Source organism: Ictalurus punctatus, chromosome 7, assembly GCF_001660625.3.
Source record: "Ictalurus punctatus breed USDA103 chromosome 7, Coco_2.0, whole genome shotgun sequence".
NCBI lineage: Eukaryota > Metazoa > Chordata > Actinopteri > Siluriformes > Ictaluridae > Ictalurus > Ictalurus punctatus.
Window position 1 is genome coordinate 26,319,036 of NC_030422.2, and position 22,641 is coordinate 26,341,676.

At 39.2% G+C, this 22,641-nt stretch overlaps 2 protein-coding genes across 10 annotated transcripts; one reads left to right on the forward strand and one right to left on the reverse strand.

Annotated features, from left to right (window-relative positions):
* The first annotated feature begins 343 nt into the window (after positions 1-343).
* LOC108267275 (zinc finger protein 69 homolog) lies at positions 344-17,384 on the forward strand. 9 transcript variants are annotated; one of them, XM_047156913.2, is made up of 9 exons: positions 344-678; positions 4,024-4,101; positions 5,195-6,565; positions 9,018-9,089; positions 10,234-10,297; positions 11,220-11,289; positions 13,209-13,257; positions 14,279-14,465; positions 14,706-17,384. In XM_047156913.2, exons 3-9 carry the CDS (start codon positions 6,363-6,365, stop codon positions 16,320-16,322), a joined length of 2,262 nt encoding a protein of 753 aa, XP_047012869.1. In that variant the 5' UTR covers positions 344-678; positions 4,024-4,101; positions 5,195-6,362; the 3' UTR covers positions 16,323-17,384. The 9 variants fall into 9 exon arrangements, with proteins under 9 accessions (XP_047012869.1, XP_047012870.1, XP_017326774.1 ...); XM_047156914.2 differs by lacking the exon at positions 4,024-4,101; XM_017471285.3 differs by lacking the exons at positions 4,024-4,101; positions 5,195-6,565 and having other exon boundaries at positions 10,234-10,445; positions 13,209-13,235.
* On the reverse strand, positions 17,068-21,404 carry LOC128633103 (uncharacterized). Its single transcript, XM_053681835.1, has 3 exons — positions 20,070-21,404; positions 18,980-19,172; positions 17,068-17,126 (listed from the first exon to the last, which is right to left on the reverse strand). Exons 1-3 carry the CDS (start codon positions 21,402-21,404, stop codon positions 17,068-17,070), a joined length of 1,587 nt encoding a protein of 528 aa, XP_053537810.1.
* Positions 21,405-22,641: the final 1,237 nt, after the last annotated feature.

Genomic DNA, 22,641 nt, shown 5'->3' on the forward strand with positions numbered 1-22,641 from the left:
AGCTAGAGCCCTTCCCATTTGTAGCTAGAGCCCCTCCCATTTGTAGCTAGAGCCCCTCCCATTTGTAGCTAGAGCCCCTCCCATTTGTAGCTAGAGCCCTTCCCATTTGTAGCTAGAGCCCCTCCCATTTGTAGCTAGAGCCCCTCCCATTTGTAGCTAGAGCCCCTCCCATTTGTAGCTAACGCCCCATCCCACTTGGAGCTGAGGCCCATCCCACTTGGAGCTGAGGCCCATCCCACTTGGAGCTGAGGCCCATCCCACTTGGAGCTGAGGTCCATCCCACTTGGACCCGGCTCCGACCTCCGTTTATACCCTCTCGATTTCAGTTTGACGTCATTCGTCTTTGCGTGATTACGTCACGTCCGTAAACAGAAAGTATAAGAGCCGGCTACTATGTTGCGCATGTATGAGTTGTTTATAGCTTGTACTTATGACAGCTTCAATGGCTGCGTTTAATCGTGGTAGCTCTAAACCGCAATCATCGTTGATATTTGGGGAATCCGGTGTGAAAACCAAGAAACCACGAACTGCGGAGAGCTTGCAGTCAAAAAGAGAAAGCGACAGAGCGCGTGCCAAAACCAGAATAAATATCGGCATGGCTTTTGAGAGGTGGCGACAACTCCGAGATCTGAAGGGACTGAAGACTAACGCAGAGATGGCCTTTTTTCTGCTGGAAAGGTTAGACATTTCAGTGGCTCAATAGGAATCTAGATTCTTGCGTTGTGTTTTTGTTTTGTTTCGCTGTAGTCAGTGTGGTAAATTGCACTTATTTGCATATTTGATAGCTATGAGAGAGATAAACTCACCTCTACTCAAAGAAAACCTCCATAGAAACTGAAATCTAAAGATGAAGATTAATACACACAAATTACGCCTAGTTACACGATGTTGATGCAAAATTAGAAATGCAATATAACTTTTTGTTTAAAATAAACAATAAAATAATGAGTAAGTACATTATAAATCCATCTTCCAACCCGTGTCTTTTGTTTTACTCTGATTCACAAAGGTAAGCCTATTATAAGTATTTATATTTTAGACCTGTCGATTTCGCGGGAAATTGAGTGCAAACGTCATATCCGTAAACAGAAAAGTAGCTCATAAACATGGTACTTCTCTAACGTGAAAAGAAAGGATCACCAACATTTTAAATGAAAACGTGCCATCCACACAAACCGCCTCCCATGTCTTTTCTTTTGCATTTAAATCTTTATTCAAGAAATCCCGCAGGTCATTCACAACTTTCTCCCACCGCCACGCTCGTCACGTGACTTCCGCTTTCTGCTGAAGTGTGTGTCCACCCCCCAATTTTCGTTGTACTGCCCCTATAGGAACTCTTATTAAAACCAGCTAAACAGAGCGACTGAATTAGTTAAACAGAAACTATTGAGTGTTAGTAAGAATAAAAATGAGCTCAGGGTCAAGCTGTGCTGTCACTGGCTGCCACAACAACAGCAATAAACTTTAGAAATTCCTGGAAAGTGCTTGGGGTTTTTTTTTTTCCTCTTTGAGTGATTTATCAGCACTACTACAGCGCACTGCTGCCATCTAATGGCCCAGAGGAACAACTGTGTCAAAGTTTTAAAAATAAAAAAATTGAGATAATAAAATATTGAGAAAATAAGTAACCAAATTACCATAAAATAAATGAATAAATAATTAACAAAACAGGGGTCTAGGAGATTTTACATTGCCAAACCAAAATACTCCAGTATCGAATACAAATACTTTGCTTTGGGACTTTTCATCCTTCTCAGTGTCTCCAAGTTAATTGAGAATTCCTTTTCCAAAACAAGTAATCAGGAAGGAGCTTTGAAAACTTTTACATTTGTGTATGTAAAACTTCAACAAAAGCAGTAAGTTATTCATAGCACAAGCTACTTTTTTTTTAAATCCTTGATCAATAAACCAAACTTGATTATCAGATTATCATAACAGAATTTATCATAAATAGAAGTTCTCCTTACAATACACTTTTGTATTAACCAATTTCTTAAAAATTAGCTAAATGTATATTTTCTATCATGAGATCATGTTTCTTACCACTGAGTATATTAATGTTCTTTTACTAACTTAATCATTTGAATTGGGATACTTGTGATATAGTGTAATTTTGTCATAAACTTTAGGGGAGCAAATTAGATTGTGTTTACCACAAAAATTACTGTGAAGCATTATATTAAATGGTCTGCACTTATATAGGGTTTTTTTTTTGTTTGTTTTTTTAAACCTTAGTGGTTCCAAATTGCTTTACACTGTCTCTCATTCACCCTTCTCACACACGCACACAAAACAATGGTAGCAGAGCTGCAATGCAAGGTGCTAACTTGCCATCAGGAGCAACTTGGGGTTCAGTGTCTTGCCCAAGAATGCATGTGGGGTCACGTGGGCTAGGAATCAAACCGCCAACCCTACGATTAGTGGACAACCCGCTCTACCACCTGAGCCACAGCCGCCCAAATATTACCAAAATAATTCATAACATGTTACTGACTATATTTCTTTCTGCCACCACTCACCAATAAGCCGATTTTTCTGTTCACTAATGTACATCTATTATTACAGATTGACATGTTATGTGGGCTAATGCTGTGTTTAAAAATTAGTTTCCAGTATAATAGTACTTGTTGGTGAAAAGCGAAGAGTTTTACAGGGAGTTTATAGAAGTTTAATGTGACATTGTAAGAGAAAACTTATACCACCACATTTTTAAAATAAGATTGCAAGAATAAAAGACCAGTACGAGGATTCATTGTTAATGAATGACTGTAACTATGAGTTTAAGCATCCCATTCATAATGTCAGTCATCTGAAGTCCACCTTCTTCATAGTCTTTAATCAGATCACTTTTACGTATATGACTTTTTCTATTCCATATAAAATCAAAATGTAATTTATTAATTGCCTTTATCTTTTTAGCCAAAACATGGATAAATGATTCTAGAAGGACTCTCTACTTTCACCGATAAAATTCTTCCGAATATCTTTGTCTCTCTGTCGTCAAGTATTCATAATTAATCTACATTTCTCCAAATGTTTAATTTTTGTAAACATAATTTTTTCTTGGATATCCAGATAAGTAAATATTTAACTTTTTTTTTATTATTATTATTGGGATATTATATACTGTAATATTAGGATGATCGTGTTTGACTATTAGCTCACATTTTGACATTTAATTTTAGACCTGAAGCTTTTGAGAAAATCTCAATATACTGAAGTGCTAGAGGTATTTGCTGTTCCTTTTTTTATTTTATTTTTTTTATAAAAAAAAAAATAGTGTCATCAGCAAGTTGACTGACAATAAAACAATTCCCTTCTAAATTATGTTGATATGTTGCCCAATTTAAGTAAAATAGACGACGTTTCCACTACCATAATAAACAACAAAGGTGAACTGCCAGATCCTTGTCTAATACCTCTTTTCACCATGAATCTTGCAAATGTACCTCGAGTAAGAGGAACTGTACATATGTCTTCTATGTCCACTATACTAACTGTTATTGCTAGGAATTACAATGTGATTTTTCTCCAATGTGGGGGAGGAGAGGGTGAAATAAACTACAGCACTGATATTACTGTGAGGCTGTGAGTAGACCGTGTCCATGCATTGGGGGAAAATAGTGACAATAAATGTGTTTTATAAATAAATAAATAAAAAATTTCCAAGTGACTTAAAAAAAAAAGCTCAAAGTTGTGTATTATAAGCAGAGTTGGCAGCTCTGCACATTATCAGCTAGAAAAACATGCTAATTTGGTTGTAAACACTGGAGACCAGAAATGCTTCTGGTGTGAGCCAGGTGAGCATTCCGTGTTCAGGTAAAAGGTGCCTTGCTTCCCGACTGACGTACTATCAGTACTAAATACTAATCCGAGATGAGAATTAGTGTGTCCCGGATGGTGCCATGTTGAAACGAGTATCCCAAAGGTACCTGGATGGTCTACTATTTCTGCAAAGTTTTCACAGTATGGATTTGTGGACACTTTTTTTTTTTTTTTTTTTTTTTTTTTTTTTTTTCCCAGCTAATATTTACCGCAACTCCTTGCGTGAGGGAGGAGGAGCTTTGTGACTCTGACTTCAAGGATGCATTTTAGAGAGTTGTAAGTGAAAAATGTTGAAAAATAAATCAAGAGAATGATAAAGTAAATTATATAGTATAAATTGTATAAGGAATAATGGAAGAAGAAATACTGAAATGCAATGAGGAGTCTGTTCACTGTGACTGTGTTCTCTTCTGGGCAACAACGTTCTCTTCCTTTACACGATGTGTTAATATGTTCCAGTACTTGCCCACTCTTTTCTTCACAAAATTATGCATAATTTTAGTACACAGTATAAGTATGCCAATTGGGACACAGGTGTGGATACCTAAAACTCAGATTCATCAATGCAGAGGAGCAACGCCGAAGCACAACCCATGTAAAATAATATCTCTGCGAGTAACTTGCAATGTTATGTTTCAAATAGAGATGGTGATAGAGAGGCAAAAGTTCCATACTGCAGCTTTAAGTAAAAGTAACACACATCCTGTCCAACTGAATGGCTTTAAAAGGGTACTCAGTAAGCTTAATTGGATCAGCAGTAGTTGTATTGATTATACCTCAAGTTTATAAATTACATTTATGTGAACAAAAAGTACAGATATTGTATTATATATTATACATTCTTAGTCTCGCTCATTATTCTCTGCCTTTTACAGTATTATACCCACTGAGGGTACCCACCTTACAGTTACAACTTGTTATGAGTTAAAGCAAACTCCAACTACTTACCATCAGTTAATAAGAAACTTACTAATTAAATGTATTAAATAATAGTCAGTAACACCTCTGATATCGGTAATACACAAATCTATTTAATATGACTAGTGTGCTAATTACCACTGTAGCACTCTTGCTATGTCTCTAAAGTTTTCCATTTTACAGGTCTTTACCATTTAATCTTTGTGATTTAATCGTAGTGACATGTATCTCAAATTAAGGTTAAAATACCTTAAATATGTGAGTTTATGTGACTTCACTTCTGACCACTGTTTTCACACATGCTTCAAAATGGCTGCCAGGGAGTATGATCAAAGAGATGGCCATATATCAAAATGGGAGTGTCAAAATGATAAGAAATATGTATTAACAATGATATAATGTTAGGACATTAAGATTTTCTTTTCTTTTTTTTCTTTCTTTTTTGGTGCAGGTCATTCCTGGATCTGCTTTCAGAATGGAAACAACCTTAGTAATTAAGCAACTTACTCAGCATCATGTATAAAAATTTATTTCACTAGAAAGTCCTGTGGCCTTTCTAGTAAGTCAGCTTCTGAACAAAGTCCTTATGTGTAGCCTTGGATGACAGCATGTCTGTTCCCTGTGGCACACCCATGAAAATCCAATCAAAAATTACATGTGCAAATGATATCCCAGATAGTGAAATTGCTGTGGCCCAGATCCGGCCCACATACCTAGTGGAATGATGGCACTTGTGTGGTCCGCTCCTGTTTGCCAGATTTGGGCCACGAGAAAGCCGCAGCAATGCTGCATGTGCCACATTTTTACCAAAGGTGGCCTACATTTGTTTTGTGATATTTGGGCCATACTCACTATTTACCACATGGGTCACTTTAGGGTCATGTACACATTGCAGTGAGCACCACATCTTTGCCTAAAAAGGCCCACTTGTGATTTGGGATATTTGGGCTATGTGGGCCACTTCAGGCTCATATCCATTTTGTCCGGGCAAAAAGAAGGCCAGCTGTGCCGCATGACTGCCTGAAGTGGCCCACACCCGGATGCTATCTGGGATAGTATGAAAACAGTGCAAGTTCCATGATATGAACATGAGTCCAGTGGCATGGACTTGATGTAATCCAAGGGAAAATGTGTCCCAAATGACTAAACATATAAGTAAAAAAGGTTTTCAGCTTGAAAAACCTTTTCAGTCTTGACCGTTTCACTTTCATACAAGGTGCTATTTCAGCTTGAGCGAGTCCCTGATTAAACTAAAAATTAACTTGTTCATCCACGATCCTGTGGAATTGCGCTAAGCTTTTGTTACCTCCAGAACAATAAAAACAAAATGTTATGTTGAGTACACAGAAAAATCCTGGTGATCACGAGAAAACAAATTTGTTACATCGAGATCACGAGAAAATTAATTTGAAATCACAAGAACAGAAGGAAAGAAAAATAATAATAATAATGGGACATCTTAGGGTTTCTGTAGTGAGTTGAATTGATTAACTTTATTGAGCTGAACTGGACTCTGTATCCACACTGCAGTCCATTAGACGGCGGCCACGCAACATCAAAGACTTTTATTTTGAAACCAGTGACTATGGAGACTGGGCTTCACATCTCAAAAGGAAAACATGGCGGAATCCACGAAGGGTCCAACGCTGGGAGATTCTTGTATTGAAGGCAAAAAACCACGCTGTGCTTCCAAACGACTTCACGACCAGAAGCGCAGTAAAACAAGAATCAACATTGGAAGCGCTTTCCCAAGATGGCGAGAATTATTACTGAAGAAGAGGATGAAGTTAGACGCGGAATTGGCAACGTTCCTCTTGGACAGGTATGGAAACTAATACCTGTGCAACTATTGCACAGTTTGAAGGGCCGACTTTACGTCATTAATCCACTAGATCCACATTTATGACTTAGTATTTACTTGGTAAAGTAATGCTTTGGATGATCCAGATGCTTCGGACAGCCCACGGAAGTAGCGCTCAGAAGGAGGGATAGTGCGCATGCCCAGCCTTCGGAGATGTCGCGCGCGTTCGAAGGAGGGATATTGCGCATGCGCTGTACGGTCTATAGCGCTAAAACGAAACACCTTGTTTGTTTACACACTTTCCAAAGCTATTCAAGCTAAGCTGAAAACCTTACAATACATAATACAGAACCATATTACCCACTGGTTTTTCTACTTTCCTTCAGTAATCCCATATCAAATGTACTCAAAATAAAGAAATGTATGAAAACGAAGATTTATTCTGTATAATATTCTGCATATACTGTATGATGACAGAAAGCAGTAAATGACTACAATTCTTTAGTTTGGGACGTGTGCCTTTGTGGTGTTAGTTAGCTCCTTTTCCTTAATGTGTTTGCTAATATCTCCAGGTATAAAATTTAAAATGTAATGTGGACTCGGACAGAATATTTCTGTGGTTTACACAAGCATGTTATTTTGCATTGCGTACTATAGGGTCTGCGTCTAATGAGAGTTTGAGTAGCTGTTTAGGTTTTGTGTTGAGTAATGTTAAGTTATTTATAAAATGGACAAGGAAGCTTTAATGACACTAAAGAGTTGGAAATTAAAAGTTGGAAGCAATTGAATGCTACTTTATACATTATACCCTGCTGGAAAAAAAACCTAATGGTTATAATGGGACTTATATTACTTTTAATGGAAACTGTAATGGTCCCTGTGGGTCTCTACTGGTAATGTGTTGCCTTCTATTGGTGGCATGTTATGTCTAGTGCATACCATTTAAGGACTGGTAATAGTTTTAATGGTTTGTAGTGAAAACAATTAGAATTTCAGTGATGGTTTCTGTAGTTTTTTTCAGCAGAGTAAACATCATAACAGTTCTTCTGTATCTTCATATATGTTACACAGAGATAAACATGGCTACATTGTGGTAATATTTTAAACAGGTTGAGAAAACCCGGAATGGCCATGAAATTGAGTTGATCTGACGTTCGTGAAGAAAAGCTTTGACACTCTTTCCTCTGTGGCAAGATGCATCATCACCCCGAAAATTACTTCATCACCAAACCTATTTTCTATCAATGGAATGAGAAAAGTGTCGAAAATGCTACCTAAGAAATGCTACCTAATTGTTTTTTGTTTTGTTCAAATAATAGTTGCAGTGATGGTGGTCAGGCTTTTAAAGTTACGCTAAAGTATACTACCCCTGGCAAAAATTATGGAAATGACCACACTTGGAGGATGTTCACCTGGCTATTTTTACTTCACAGCAAATAAACAAATCACAGACATGAAACAAAACCATTTTTGTTTAATAGCAGAACATTCTGGCTTCATAAAACATACCTAAAACAAATTGAATGAAATTATTTAATCAATGGAATATTTTTTCCAAATCAAACAGAGTTAAAAAAAAAAATTCTGTAATCACCTTTTAATTTGCATTTCTAAAACAAATTCCAACACAAGTCTAAAAATGCAAATTAGTCTGCAGTTAACCCTTAAAGACCTTGATGAGCCGTTTGACTTGGCTAATTGAAAGGAAACATGGCCCCAACAAAATATTTTCATTTGAAACAATGGAACGCAATAGTAAACTCCTTCATGAAGGAAATCTGAGTGTGGCAAAAGATGGTTGGTTGTTCCCAGTCAGCTGTGTCTAAAATTTGGTGCATGAATAAACAAAATGGGAAGTTTATAAACTTAAAACGGATAGTAGACCAAGGAAGATGGCAAATGTCAGAATAGAAAACAAGAGCAATATGCTTTGCCTGTCAGTCATTTTGCATGTATACAGGCTCATGTACATTTAGACTATAAATGTATAAAAGAGATGAACTGAAAAATCAGGTTAATAATACACCCTATTGAAGCAATGGCACAGCAAACTGGGGTTCGATCAAAACTTCCGCTTTGACCGTTACTGACAGTGGCTTACACTACAAAACACTCAAAGAGAATGAAGACTACAGAGGAAAACAATGCGTACAGAAAATAATTTGACCAAGCAAGAATGAAGACGAGTGAACATTGGTGTGGCTTTTCAGTGCTGGAGATACCTGAAAGACTCAAGCTTGCTTTGTTAATGGTTGACAGGTGATTATTTTGAAGGGGTAAAAAAAAAAAAAAAAAAAACCTGTGACCAGGATACAGCAGAAGATGAATGAAGGCTGTGTTCATAAGTGAGCGTGCAGAGAGGAGAAACCTAAAGCTTGTCAGTGTTCAAGTAGGGTGTCACTTCATTGAGGTAGATGGCTGGCATTTAACACATTTAACTGCTCCAGTGAAAATTCTCTTGTTGCCTTTACAGTTTTTCAAATTTAACATCCTTGCCAGCTGCAGCAAGAGCAGATTGGACATCAACGGATGAAGCTTCAGGAAGGTAATCCTAAAACACTGCCTCACATTTTGTTCTGGTCTAAAGAATAACTTTTGCTAACTGCTTTAATGCTTTATTAAGCAGGCTATTTACAGTGGTGTGTCTCAGTGGAGATTAAACTGAAGGAGAATTGTTACACTGGGAACTACGGTGGCCTGTAAGTGCAAAACACAAACCAAACAGACGCAGAAGAAAATCAGGAAACACAACCGTGAAATCTGAAGGCCCTTATTGAACATCACATCATGAATTGCACTTTTTCCAAACTGAACACTAGTTAACCTAGCAAATACAATTTCTCTGCGAAGTTACTTTTGTTATTGTTAGAAATAATCTTTCTACTGAATAACCCAGCTTCCTTTATGAAGGTTTTAATGCTGTGCAACAGTAACAGCATCTTTAAAATAATCTCATGTGAATGCCCTTGATAAAAAAAAATAAGCATGAAAAACATCAGATCAATTTAGGCACATAATTCCTCTTACTGAAAAACATCCTCCAGTTGTCCGTATGCTGCCAACTCTTAGACTGAAATGCACTGCAGCCAATCAGCAACAAGCATGTGATGTTCAATAACTTACTGTTGTGACTTAACATTAATGTGGGTTTAGTTTTGCTGTTTGGTGAGGCTTTTGGTTTTCCTCTTGCTGCTTATTATTATTATTATTATTATTATTATTATTATTATTATTATTATTATTACTTTATTTTTTCGCTGTTGTGTTTGAGTTGTTAAAATGTTTTCCTGCTTACAGGCCACCATGGTGAAATGTTCATTCTTGCAGATTTAGGCTTGTGACCGCATGATACAAAGCAAATGTTTGTAATCCTTTTATATAGTATGATTTACTGATAACATTTAATGTACAAACTGATTGCTGTAATATTTGGACAAATCATTTGTGGAAAAATAATGCATTACTGGTGACATGATAATTGGGTCAATTTATGAGTGAAGAAACAGCAGAAAATAGAAGCTGTTGGTGGTATTATTACTAAAAAGATTCTAATGTAGCATAGTTTTTATGTAAATCAGTAAAGCAGAAATTGTGTTATTTGAATCCAAATAGCTTAGAGCAATTCTACTTTATACAGTTTGCATAATAAGCTTAAATCTTTGTAAAAGTGTTTTTCTGTGCATTTACAGTGCTTGGGATGACGGACAGTTACCTCAAGATGATGCAGCCTCAGCACCAGTGGAGATAGAGTTGGTATATGCTGTTATGTGTGTAGAGGTGGACAAATTGTAGATAAATATGGTAGCCTGCTAGACTACTGGCTTTCTAAATCATGTAATCTTGGTACATGTTCTAGTAGCCCTTCTTTGAATGAGGAAAGAAAAAAAAAACTGTGCTAGAGGTAACCAACTTTTTCTTTTGTTGTCACTGTAGTCTTTTATCATGCCTCACATTCTTTGTGTGCTCTGCTTTATTTACATTTATTTAACCGCTTTGATCCTAAATTTCGTTGCACCTGCCATGTCTAATCCCAAAGCTGTACTAGATCTGCCTGAACTATCTTCTAAATCTATAAAAAAGTGTGTTCTTTGTTCTATCATTTAAGTGTTTTTAAAACCCAAAATGTAAAAAAAAAAATAAATAAATAAAAAAAATTATTGGTCATTTTATGATCTTTGATGCCGTACATTTTACAAGCTGCCTGCAATTGGCATCATCACTATCAAAGTTATTTTTGTAATAAAGGCTAAACAAAATATTTCACCAACAAACTAGTTTAAGCACTGCAAACAAAAGACTAATTTAATGTTAACCAGAAAATTTAATCCATTCATTATGCTCCAGGCGTTTTGATGATAACCCTTGCATTTCTTATACCTCCTGTACAGATTTTATTTAGCTTGCTGGTTTGGAACTGGCTCACCGAGTAGCTGTTGCTGAAATTAACAGCTGGTTAAATTAATTTAAAATTGAAACAGTGTCACAGTGATTCAGGGAGTCCACTGGGCTTTGAGGATATAGATTGGTTGTTAGAAATTTTGTATATTGTATCCTTCCAGCTACTAGATTGCTGGTTTAAAAAAAAAAAAAAAAAAAAAAAAAAAGATCGATGATATGGTCATTTCCCTGTTGGTGTGGTTTGACCCACTTTGATGCTACGATTTCCACTTTATAGGTGCTAACAAAAAGCATGACGAATACGCGGGTAGCAGGTCCACGAGAAGTCGTCAGCTGGAACAGAAGAGGTGAGGTGTTTGTGAATTTTTCTTCAGAAAAGTTGTTAATGTCCTTCATGATGAGACTGAAAATTCTATGTTTGAACTCTGTTGTTTTTATTTACTGTACTCATGTACCGTCCCCTTCGAAAGTATTGGGATGGCAAGGCCAATTTACTGATTTTGCTATACCCTGAGTACATCTGGGTTTGAGATCAGTAGATGAATATGAGAAAATAGATCAGAATTTCAGCTTTTATGTCCTGATAATTACATCTAAATGTGTTTATGGCACCTTTTGTGGCAGACCACCCAATTTTTAGGTGAGCAAAAGTAATGGTACTCATAGTCTTAACGTATATAACACTTAATATTTGGTTGCGTATCCCTTGCTTACAATAAGTAAATCAACCCGATGACGCACTGACATCAGCAAACTGTTGCATTTTTCTTTCTTGCTTTTTCAGGCTTGTATAGCAGCTTCTTTTAGTTGTTGTTTGTTTCAGAGGGGTTTCTCCCTTCAGTCTCCTCTTCAGGAGGTTCAGTGCATGCTCAGTCGGGTTAAGGTCTGGTGATTGACTGACTTGGCCAGTTTAAAACCTTCCACTCCCCAACCCCCCCCGCCCCCCCGTGAAGAAGTCCTCTGTAGTGTTGGAAGTGTGTTTTGGATCATTTGTCTTGCTGCATGATAAAGTTCCTCCAGTTAGATTGGATGCATTTCTCTATAAATTGTTAGACAGATTGTTTCTGTAGACTTGAGTTCATTCTGCTGCTCCCATCATAAGTTACTTCAATAAAGATTAGTGATCTCCAGAATGGTGAAGTCCATACCATGACACTACCTCTACCATGTTTCACAGATGAGCTCGTATGTTTTGGATCATGAGCAGATCCTTTCTTTCTCCACACTTTGGTCTTTCCATCACTTTAATAGAGGTTAATGTTTGTTCCAGAACTTTTGTGGCTCATCTCTGTATTTCTTTGTGAATTTCAATCAGGCCTTCTGATTCTTAATGCTTATGAGTGGTTGAATCTTGTGGTATGGCCTCAATATTTCTGCTCTCAAAGTCTTCTTCTAACGGTGGATTGTGATACCTTCACACCTGCCCTGTGGAAGTTGGTGATGTCACTAACTGTTGTTTTGAGGGGTTTCTTCACAGCTATCTCAATGTTGATATCATCAACTGCTGTTGATTCTTTGGCTGACCTGTCTGGTTGTTAGTACACCAGTGGTTTCTTTCTTTTTCAGAACATTCCAAATTGTTGAATTGGCTATAACCAATGTTTGTGCAATGGCTCTGCTAGATTTTTCCCTCTGTTCTCCGCTTCAAAATGGTTTGCTTTTCTCCCATAGACAGCTCTCTGGTCTTCATGTTGGTTTATTCTTTTTAACAACAAATGCAGCCTTCACCTTCACCAGCCTGCGCTCAAATCAAGGCACTCAAATCAAGAGTAGACATTCAGAGCTATTACTACTTTAAACAATCAATTTAACAGGGCAAGAAACAACACATGCTCATCAGTCACATGTTCAGTATTGTTGATCACGTGGAAAAAAAATGGGTGGGTTCAAACAAAAAGTGCCATTTTCTAAGTTATTTAACACGTCTGTATGTATATATGAGGAAATGAAAGCTGAAATTCTAATCTGTCTTCTCATATTAATCTTCTGATTTCAAACTCAAATTCCTTTCAAATACAGCGAAAACAGTAGAATTGGCCTTGCCGTTCCAATACTTTCAGAGGGGACTGCATGTCATTTAAAGATTTAGAAGCTGAAGCCTTGGCTTTGAGTTAAAAAGCTTGTCAGATGGGACTCCCGAGTGGCACAACAAAAAACATTTGCCTTACCTACCTTGGTAGGAGGGATGACATACTGTCCCTCACTTTGTGCTTTAAAAGTAATCTAGATTTTTCTTGTTTGTTTATTTGTTTTTGTTTTTTTCCAGATGTGCAAAGGAGGCCATTCAATACAGGTGCACACACAAACTTATCCGAGTATGTCCTTTTGGTTTACATCACATAAACATATGCTAAAGTATATAACTTTTCACTAGTCAATACACTACGTGTGTATATTGTATGATTTCAATATTAATCATGAATTTAAGTTGTTTGCATATTTTGTAAACTAGATGTGAACTGTCTTTTTGATATTAGTATTTTTTTTTTCTTTTTGTGTCGGAGTGAGGAGACTAAATATTCTAGCTGAAACAGAAGGGACAGCTTTTATGGATTTAGTGGAATTTACTTTAAAGAGCAAAATATTTTTTTCAATTCTAACATTAAAACACAATAGGATGACTGACTATAGATATTCACACTAGCATGACACAAAGCCACATTTACAACCACAGCATTGCAAGCACTTTTTAAATTGGAGTATGATAGTATTAGATATCCCTCAAAGATATGCAAAGGGCAGTTCTTCTTCCCCCAATTAAAAACGGCAGACGAGACGATTGACATATGAATCGGGAATGCTTATCAGTTGAGCAGGTGTTTTGAACTCGCTGATATTAACTGAATGTGGAAGCCCCTCCCCCTTTCCCAATTTCTCTTGTCTATTTTTTTCTTTTTCTTTTTTTTTTTTTGGTTGAAAGAGAAAGAAATGGGGGGGGGGGGGGGGGGGGGGCAAAAGATTAAATAGATCCAAAGATGTCACATCTAAAACATTACAAATAATTTTAATGTTAATGATCATTAGAAAGTGAATAAGGACACGGTATGCTCTCCTGCGCCGGTCCACGTAGATGCGTTGAAACAGTGTAGTCAAGCCATTCACAGTAGAAACTGGAGTGTGTGTTCTTAGGGTGTTGTATGGTAACCACCAGCTGCTTCAGGAAAGAAAGCTGCAGCTCATCTGTTTTAGAGGACTGTTATCGACAGTATTGAGCATGGTTAATAAGACGCACAAGATTGCTTGTTTTAATTCCATAACATCCGTGTACATAACTTCACTCGTTTTTGTAGTTAATAGCAGCATAACTCACCAAGTCATATATTGTACATGTTGTAGAACCAGGTATATAAACTTGACCAAGGAGGGGTTTGTGCATCTGATGTTCCGCTGCCTGGACTGCTCCAGCGAGTGCCGGATCCGAGGGAAAGGCCGAGGTGAGGATCTCACTTTCAGACAGGAGTGCCTGATCTGCTGTAACTACAGAGTGTGGACCTCTCAGGCAGCTGATGCCCAAACCATCAAGGTGTGTATTTGAGTACAACAAGGTGTGTATTTCAGGACAAGAAGTCTTTACAGCAATTTAATGTTAAGTCTAAAAACATGCAATAGCAATCACTTTTTTTTTTTTTCTTCCATGTTTGACTTCACTTAGCAATAAAGCGCTGATTTTGACTTCTGCAAATGCTTCATTTGTTGAATATAGTTCTCTGTATACAAGTTTGTAATTCCTAGCCTGTTTTTTTTTAAATTCTCATCTCCTCAGGTGACTGAACGTTCGCCGTGTAGTGATGCTCACAGGACGTCATCCGACAGCATACCTGTGACTGTAGACCAGGAACACCTGACTGATGAGTCACCAAATCCCACGAATGAGGACAACACTCGGGCTGCTGAGGATTCCATCTCGGTGAGAAAGGAACACGACGAGAATGTGAGGGAGGATGAGCTGAGTCTCCTGATGGAAACGCATGAGGACAGTGATGAGGAAGAGGGTTCAAATCTTGCACTGGTAAGCGATAAGCCTGCTAACCCAACTTACCCGGAGTCTTCTGAAACGCTGACAGCTGACGAGGAACTCTTTATTGATGAGTACAGTTCTGAAGAGGTTGTTGGGAAAGAAAGTGACAAGTCCTCTCAAAACAGACATGGAGAAGATTTTGACGTGTACCTGCAGAGCTTCTCGGACAATGCCAATGTGAGTGCAGATGAGGACAGAAGTGAAGAGCTCGCTGAGAAAGAGAGCGACAAGTTCTCTAAAAAGAGACCGGAAGAGGATTCAGACGAGTACCTGCCAAGCTCCTTGGACGAGGCCTTGGAGAGCTGTGATGAAGAAACGTCTGACGAGGAGTTTACCAAGAAACCATTTCAGAATACTATTAAGCCAGTAATTTGGTGTATAGACTGTGAAGCTGTAGCTAAAATGGTATGCTCAATACAGCGGCACGAGAAGAACTATTGCTGTGCGGAGTGTGTCTCTGGCGAGAGTGTCGAGATCCTCAGTTTAAAAGACTACACCGTTCATTTTAGTGACATCCGGAGTTTTCATCTGCATGCCATGGCTGAGCATTGTGGCACGGAAAACCTTTACGAACGCAAGATCTGTCAGGACTGTAATAAAACTATCAGGGTGGAGACGGACCCCAACAAGAAGGGCCATGTGTGCGAGTACAAGATCAAACCATTTTCCTGTGACGTGTGTCACAAGCGCTTCTTCACAGAAATTGGACAAAAAGTGCACTACCGTCGCTTGCACGGAGATTACCAGCACTCCTGCAAGTACTGCATGATGATGTTTGATACAAAACAGTCCAAGCTAGAGCATGAGCAGAGTCACAAAGAAGACGGGCTGCTCTATACGTGTCCGGACTGTCCAGAAAAGTTTCAAGATTTCGTTACACGCAATAAACATTTAAACACCCACCGAGGTAAAAAGAAATACATCTGCAGTACGTGTAATAGGAAATTTACCAGGCTTCAAAGTTATGAGAGACACGTGCGCATACACTCAGGGGAGAAACCTTACAATTGTGAGGTGTGCGAGCGTTCCTTCAGCCAGGATGGACACTTGAAGTCCCACATGCGTCTCCACACAGGGGAGAAACCCTTCCTGTGTGAGCATTGCGGAGAGACTTTTAATCACAACATCAGCCTGAAGAACCATCGGCAGAGACAACATGACATTGACTCTAGCTGTGTGCCAGCAGAGGACAACAAACAGATTGGTAGACCCGTAAGGAACAAAGATCGGCCTAGAAGGCAAAGAAAAACGCGCTCTACTGCTGATGCCGACATGGAGAGTTGCGAGTCCGGCTCTGAAGAAGAGCAGCAGAAAAGATCACGGAAGAGAAAACCCAGGAGGAAGAAACGAGGAAAAAAATAACGTACAAGCAGAGAACTGACTTGGAGCTGAGCTTGGTATAGCTGCAAAGACAGAAATGTACTTTTACACGTGCAGGATCTCTTCCTTGACATGAGATGCAAGAAATCAGATGGTGTCAGAGACCACATGATTTTATTATTGCTTACACACTCGAGCGGAAACCACCAGAATTACTCAAAAGTAAAACAGTTACTAGCTAAGAGTTCGCTTACACGGTGTTTCTGCTATAGGTCAGTGTTGGTTTTAATATGTGCGGTTGTATAATGTTGAAAATCCAGTTATAGTTGTTCCAGAGTAGTTCTTCAGTCTTACCAAAAGTGCCTTACATTCCTACCATGACTGCAAAACAGCATTAAACGTAAAGGGTTTATTTTCTATTTTAGAAAACAAAGCTGGCTGCAACTACAGAACAATGCTGCTGTATGTAACAGACGTCGTACAACCGATAAGAAGTGCACATTTATTATAAGTGCTTGTTTTTAAGGTTTGAGCAAAGAGAATTATATAAATTGATTTCTTTTAAATAAATTCTTGTTACAAAAATGACTGTTTCCTCTATACTAAAATGCAAAAGCATTTTTAAAAAAAAAAAAATCTTTGTTTATGGGTATATAACAAGCTAGACATGTGTTTGAGATTTCTGTATTTGTACAATGTACCAATTACTATAATTACATTTACTATTACTACTACTTGCTAGTTAGGAGTAGGAAATGTAAACAGTCCTGGAACAATGGAAAAACTGCTATGGCACCTTTTTATGCACGTACAGAAAGGCTTCTCCGTCTATGTTGATTGTAGATACTGAAGAATATGCCATAAAGAAGCTATATTGAAGATGCCACATTAAGGAGAGATTATAATCAAATTTAATGGTATTTATTATTGTGTTAGAGGTAGAACTCGTTACCCACCGTTATCAAAATGATTATTATTGAGTTCTGATGGTTATTAGCCTGTTTGATTTTCACTTAAATTAAATGGCCTTAATCTAGTCTACAACTCCAATTCCAAAAAAGTTGAGACTCTGTGTAAAATGTAAATAAAAACAGAATGCAATGATTTGCAAATCTCATGTTATTCACTATAGAACATACATTTTCTATCAGATGTTTAAACTAAGGAAATGTATCGTTTTAAGGGAAAAAATAAGGTAGTTTTGAATTTGACGGCTGCAGCACGTCTCAAAAAAGTTGGGAAGGGGGCAAGAAAAAGCTGGAAAAGTAAGTGTTACTAAAAAGAAACACATGGAGCAACATTTTGCAACTAATTAGGTTAATTGGCAGCAGGTCTGTATTATAATTGGGTATAAAAAGAGTATCTTGGAGAGGCAGAGTTTTGAGAATTAGGGTTGTAATTTCAGAATTATTGATTAATCTTTCAAAAAATGTAACCTTGGGTCATCTCAAGTAGTCTAATAATTACAAAGTTGATTGCGTGACCGTTTTTACTTTTCCTAAAAATAAATAAATAAAGTGATTATTTCTATGCATTGTCATTGCCTTCAGTTTTAAAAATGCATATTTTTTAAAACTTGGTTTAACGATGACAACCATCTTTGTCATGGCACACAACAACTTATAATAAACGGTTATGCAGCTTTTTACAGAAACCTCAATATTTCGGTTCAGGATGGTCCTAGCTCCTTGGATCAAAAACATCATGAACATTTCGCACATTTTTGTTCCTTAAGTTCAAATGTTATGCTCAAGATTGCTCACAGTTCCACTTTTAGGGTCGATTTATTTTGGGAATGCTTCGAGTCTCAGTCTTTTTATTTATTTAGTCAGTTAGTTTTTTTTTTTAGGGGTACTTGGGTAAGTATAGTGTGCATGCATGACCTTTCAGGTTTGAGACTTCTCTTATCAACCTTTTTAAACCACACTACAAGTTACCAAGTTACCAAAAAGTAGCTAACTAAATTGAAGCTACTTAAATGGGAAACATTTTTAGTATGTCATGATTGTGAATTAGCTTTTGAATAACTGTATTATTTGTCAAGTTAAAATGATGTTCACCAGTATGAGTCCTTAAGTTTGTGCTTGAACTCTTGGATGCCATATTGTAATTGAAGTCAGGTAAACTTTAATTTTTGGTTTGCAAAGATTACATATAAAGGTGTAAGATTTATTATTTGGTTCCTTAAGGCGCAGGAACTTTGACAAATAAGGCCACAGGTAACTGGTTTTCTCATTTTCGGCACCAGTCTACATCTCTCGCTCCATCATTGATAATAAGGATGAGTTAGTAGTTAGTTCCGTCGGCGCAGCGGGGCTCATCGGGCAACAAGCATTCGCCAGCGGGCTCGGACATCCATAGAATGTGTCCTGCAAAGCGCATTCTTCGCTCTACGACCATTTCTGCCAGGCTGCGGGAGTTTGTTCTTCTTAGAATTTCTTCATTTGAAATACGATCACGGTATGATACACAGAGTATTCTTCTCAGGCATCGGTGCTGAAACGCATTCAGCTTGTGGATGACTGCCCTCGAGCTCTTCCAAGTTTCAGATGCATAGATGGCGGTTGGGATGATGATGCTATTAAACAGGCGAAGTTTGCTGTTGGTGTGAATAGTTCGCATAGCCCAAATCGGCTGTAGCTGCTGGAAGACTGCAAAAGCTCTGCCGTTTCTGCGATTGACATCCGCGTTAGTCCCACCATCCGCAGCCACAATGCTGCCAAGGTAGGTGAACTGTTTGACTTCTTCGATCAGCTGGTTGCTCACCGTGATCCGCACCGGTGTCATCCGGCTGACCGCCATGACGTTGGTCTTGTCAGTGCTGATCCGTAACCCAACTTTGGCTGCTTCGTGCTCCAGGCTAGTGGTCATCTCCTGTAAGACTTTCCCATTCTGCGCCAATAGCACAATATCGTTGGCGAATTCCAGGTCGGTCAGGCGTCCCTGGCCTGTCCACGGAATTCCAGACGCTGGCTGTGTTAGTGCTCGTCGCATGACGAAGTCCATCATCATGAGGAAAAAGAATGGTGAAAGAATGCAGCCCTGTCTGACTCCGGTCTCGATGGTGAAAAAGGCAATATGACCTGTGTCCGTCTGGATGCAACAGCTAGAATCCTGATATAAATTCTGGAAAATGGCGATAAACCGCTGTGGAATGCCATATAGCCGTGCGATGTTCCAAAGCGATTTCCGTTGGACGCTGTCAAACGCCTTCTTAAAGTCTATAAAGTTGACCAAGAGCGGTTTCTGATATTCGGAGCTTTGTTCAATGATGTTTCGAAGAACAAAGATTTGTTCAGTGCATGACCGACCGCTTCTAAACCCGGCCTGTTCGTCCCGTAGAGCCTGATCGACTGCTCGCAGTATCGGTTTGAGGAGGACGAGACAAAATACCTTGCCTGGGACAGACAGAAGGGTGATGCCTCTCCAATTGTTACAGTCTGTGAGATTACCTTTCTTAGGTAATTTGACGATGACACCCTGTCTCCCGTCATTTGGGACACGTTCCATGTGCCAGCAGTCATTGAGCAGCGTAGTGAGCACCCGTACAACTTCATCACCACCCGCTTTCAGCATTTCTGCCGAGATTTGGTCAAGATCAGGTGCTTTGTTGTTTTTCAGATGACGAATCGCTGCAGCGACCTCAGCATCCATGATGTCGCTCATGTCCACTTCCAGCTCATAGGGAGGAGGAAAGACTGTAAAGTCATGCGTGGCTACGGGAGCCGGCTGGTTTAGGGTGTTTTTGAAATGTTCCACCCAACGTGCGTCCTGCTCTTCTTTGCTAACTAGCATCTTGCCGGTTGTATCCCTTATCGGCCCAGTGGAACCGCTTCGGGCCCGAGTGAGATCTCTGACCACACAAAACAGAGTCCTGCTGTCACCCTGGTCCGCAGCCACTTGTGCTTCAGTGCCCTTCCGGTCCAGCCAGTCCTTCTTGTCTGCTCGGCAACTCCTCTTGACCCTGCGGTCAAGTTCTCGGTACGCCTGCGATGCTTCATTTCGCTCCTCTTCGGTCTTTGCTTGATCGCGCTGACGTTTCTTGACCCGTCTTTCATCGAGCAACGACCATGTCCGGTCCTGAATCCACCGTTCTCGCTGCGTTCCACGCCGTCGACCAATCGTTCTCTCTGCCGTCTCTATGGCAGCATCCTTGATCTGTGCCCATTGTTCTTCGATGCTGGCCGAGTTGTCAAGAATCTGGAATCGGTTAGTGAGTTCAATGTGGAAGTGCTCGGCGTTCACGCGGTCCTTCAATTTCTCGGAGGCAAATGACCGAACGGTGTTGCGTCCGGCCACTCTTTTCAATTTTAGTCGGATTGAGGTCACAAGCAAGTGGTGATCAGATCCGACGTCGGCGCCGCGAAAAACTCGTACGTCACATAAAGCCGAGCGCCACCGTCGATGGATGCATACATAGTCGATTTCATTGTGAGTGGCCCCATCTGGTGACCGCCACGTCTTTTTGTGAATCCGTTTGTGAATGAAATATGTATTCCCGATGCAAAGGTTGTTAAGATTGCACAGGGATAGGAGACGCTCTCCATTATCACTCGTTACTGCTGCCGATTCTTGAGGTCCGATCACGTTTTCCCAGCCCTGACGGTCGCTACTGTGTTGCGCATTCATGTCGCCAAGGAGGATCTTTATGTCATGGTTGGGGACAACCGCGATTGTGTCTTGCAGCTGGTCGTAGAAGGCGTCCTTCTCTTCAGCATCTGCCTCATTTGTCGGCGCGTAGACTTGAATAACAGTAATTTTAGCATGGCGAGACTGAAATCGGGCGGTAAGGATGCGATCACTGATCGGTTTCCGTCCAACGAGTGCCTGTGCCGCGGTTTTGCTCAGGACCATCCCGACGCCGTGCACGTGATGTTCTTTGGCTCCCGAATACAGGACGATCTTCCCGTCGCTCATTTTTCCATTACCCGTCCACCTCATTTTGCTGACACCAAGAATGTCAAGCCGGTAATTATTGAATTCGTGCAGAAGCTGCTCCAGTCTCCAACACTGGTACAACATTTGCACGTTCCAGGTTCCAGTTCGTGTGATCGTATTGGCGTCGAGTATCCCGTTTTGCATCGGCCGCTGGACGACCTTTCGGCTTTGCTCCAGCACCGTCATCAAGGGAGAAACAGGGTCATCGCGCCGGTATTGTTTAGACCGCTGGCGTTGACTGGCATAAGGATGAGTGTGTTGAACTAATAAGAATGATTGATACAATAATAATAATATATGCAACGATAAATAATATTATTAATAATAGTTTTATTACCACTGATTTTTATTATTTCCATGATTAACTAATAAAATAAGTTGAGAAATCCAATCAGACTGTTGTATTCATAACATACAATAAACCCTTCAGCATACACTGATAAACTTATTGAATTATTGTATTTATTTGTAAGTAAATGTAAACATTGTGTTGCCTATTATCAACAAAGTGCCAGTACTATTATCTGTATCTGAGAATAAATTCCAGTGTTAATTTATAATATTATTATATATAGTATTAGCATTTACCTGAGGGTCAGGCAGAGGGTCTGTTTGTGTAGAGGCGTCAATACACACATTCACGGGGCGGGTTCTGTATCTGAAAGGTGGGGGGAACCCCGCATTTCCATTTCCAGAGGGGGTGCGAAGAACGTCAAGTAGCACAGCGATGTCTGCAGTGAGATGCGCGAGCTGATAGAGTGTTCAGATCCAAATCCAGCCCCTCCAATAAAAGAAAGAAGGAAAAATGACGGGCACCTAGACACACAGAAGCGGTATTAGGCGGATATTGATGAATTGGATTCACATTTTAAGATTAACGCACTATGGTTTATTAGTCACAGAGAAAGAGAGTTAAGGAAACGCACACACATAGCTAACACACACACTCTTACACAGTCAAGGACAGGCGTGCAGACACAACTAACACACACACACACACACTCTGTCTCTCCCTCTCTCTCTCTCACACACATAACATTATAACTTTATAAGAATAATAAAAGGAGTTTTAAGATATTATAATGATAATATAATATGCCATATAGCCGTGCGATGTTCCAAAGCGATTTCCGGTGGACGCTGTCAAAGGATTAGTAAGGATTAGTAGGATATGTAGGATATTAGAAGGATAATATAATGATATTATGAAGTAGTGAGTACAGTAAACCAATTGCAAGCAGTATAACCATATATAAAATAGAGATATAGAGCAAATATGAAAGTAAATTATAAACCAGAAATACAGAAAAATGTAAAAGAAACTTACTCATAATTCAGATGGTGGAGATTCTTGTCTCGCGAGGAAGGGTCAGGCGTGGTGTAGACGAGGGCCTTAATTTTAAGAAAGAACCATGAAGAGCCA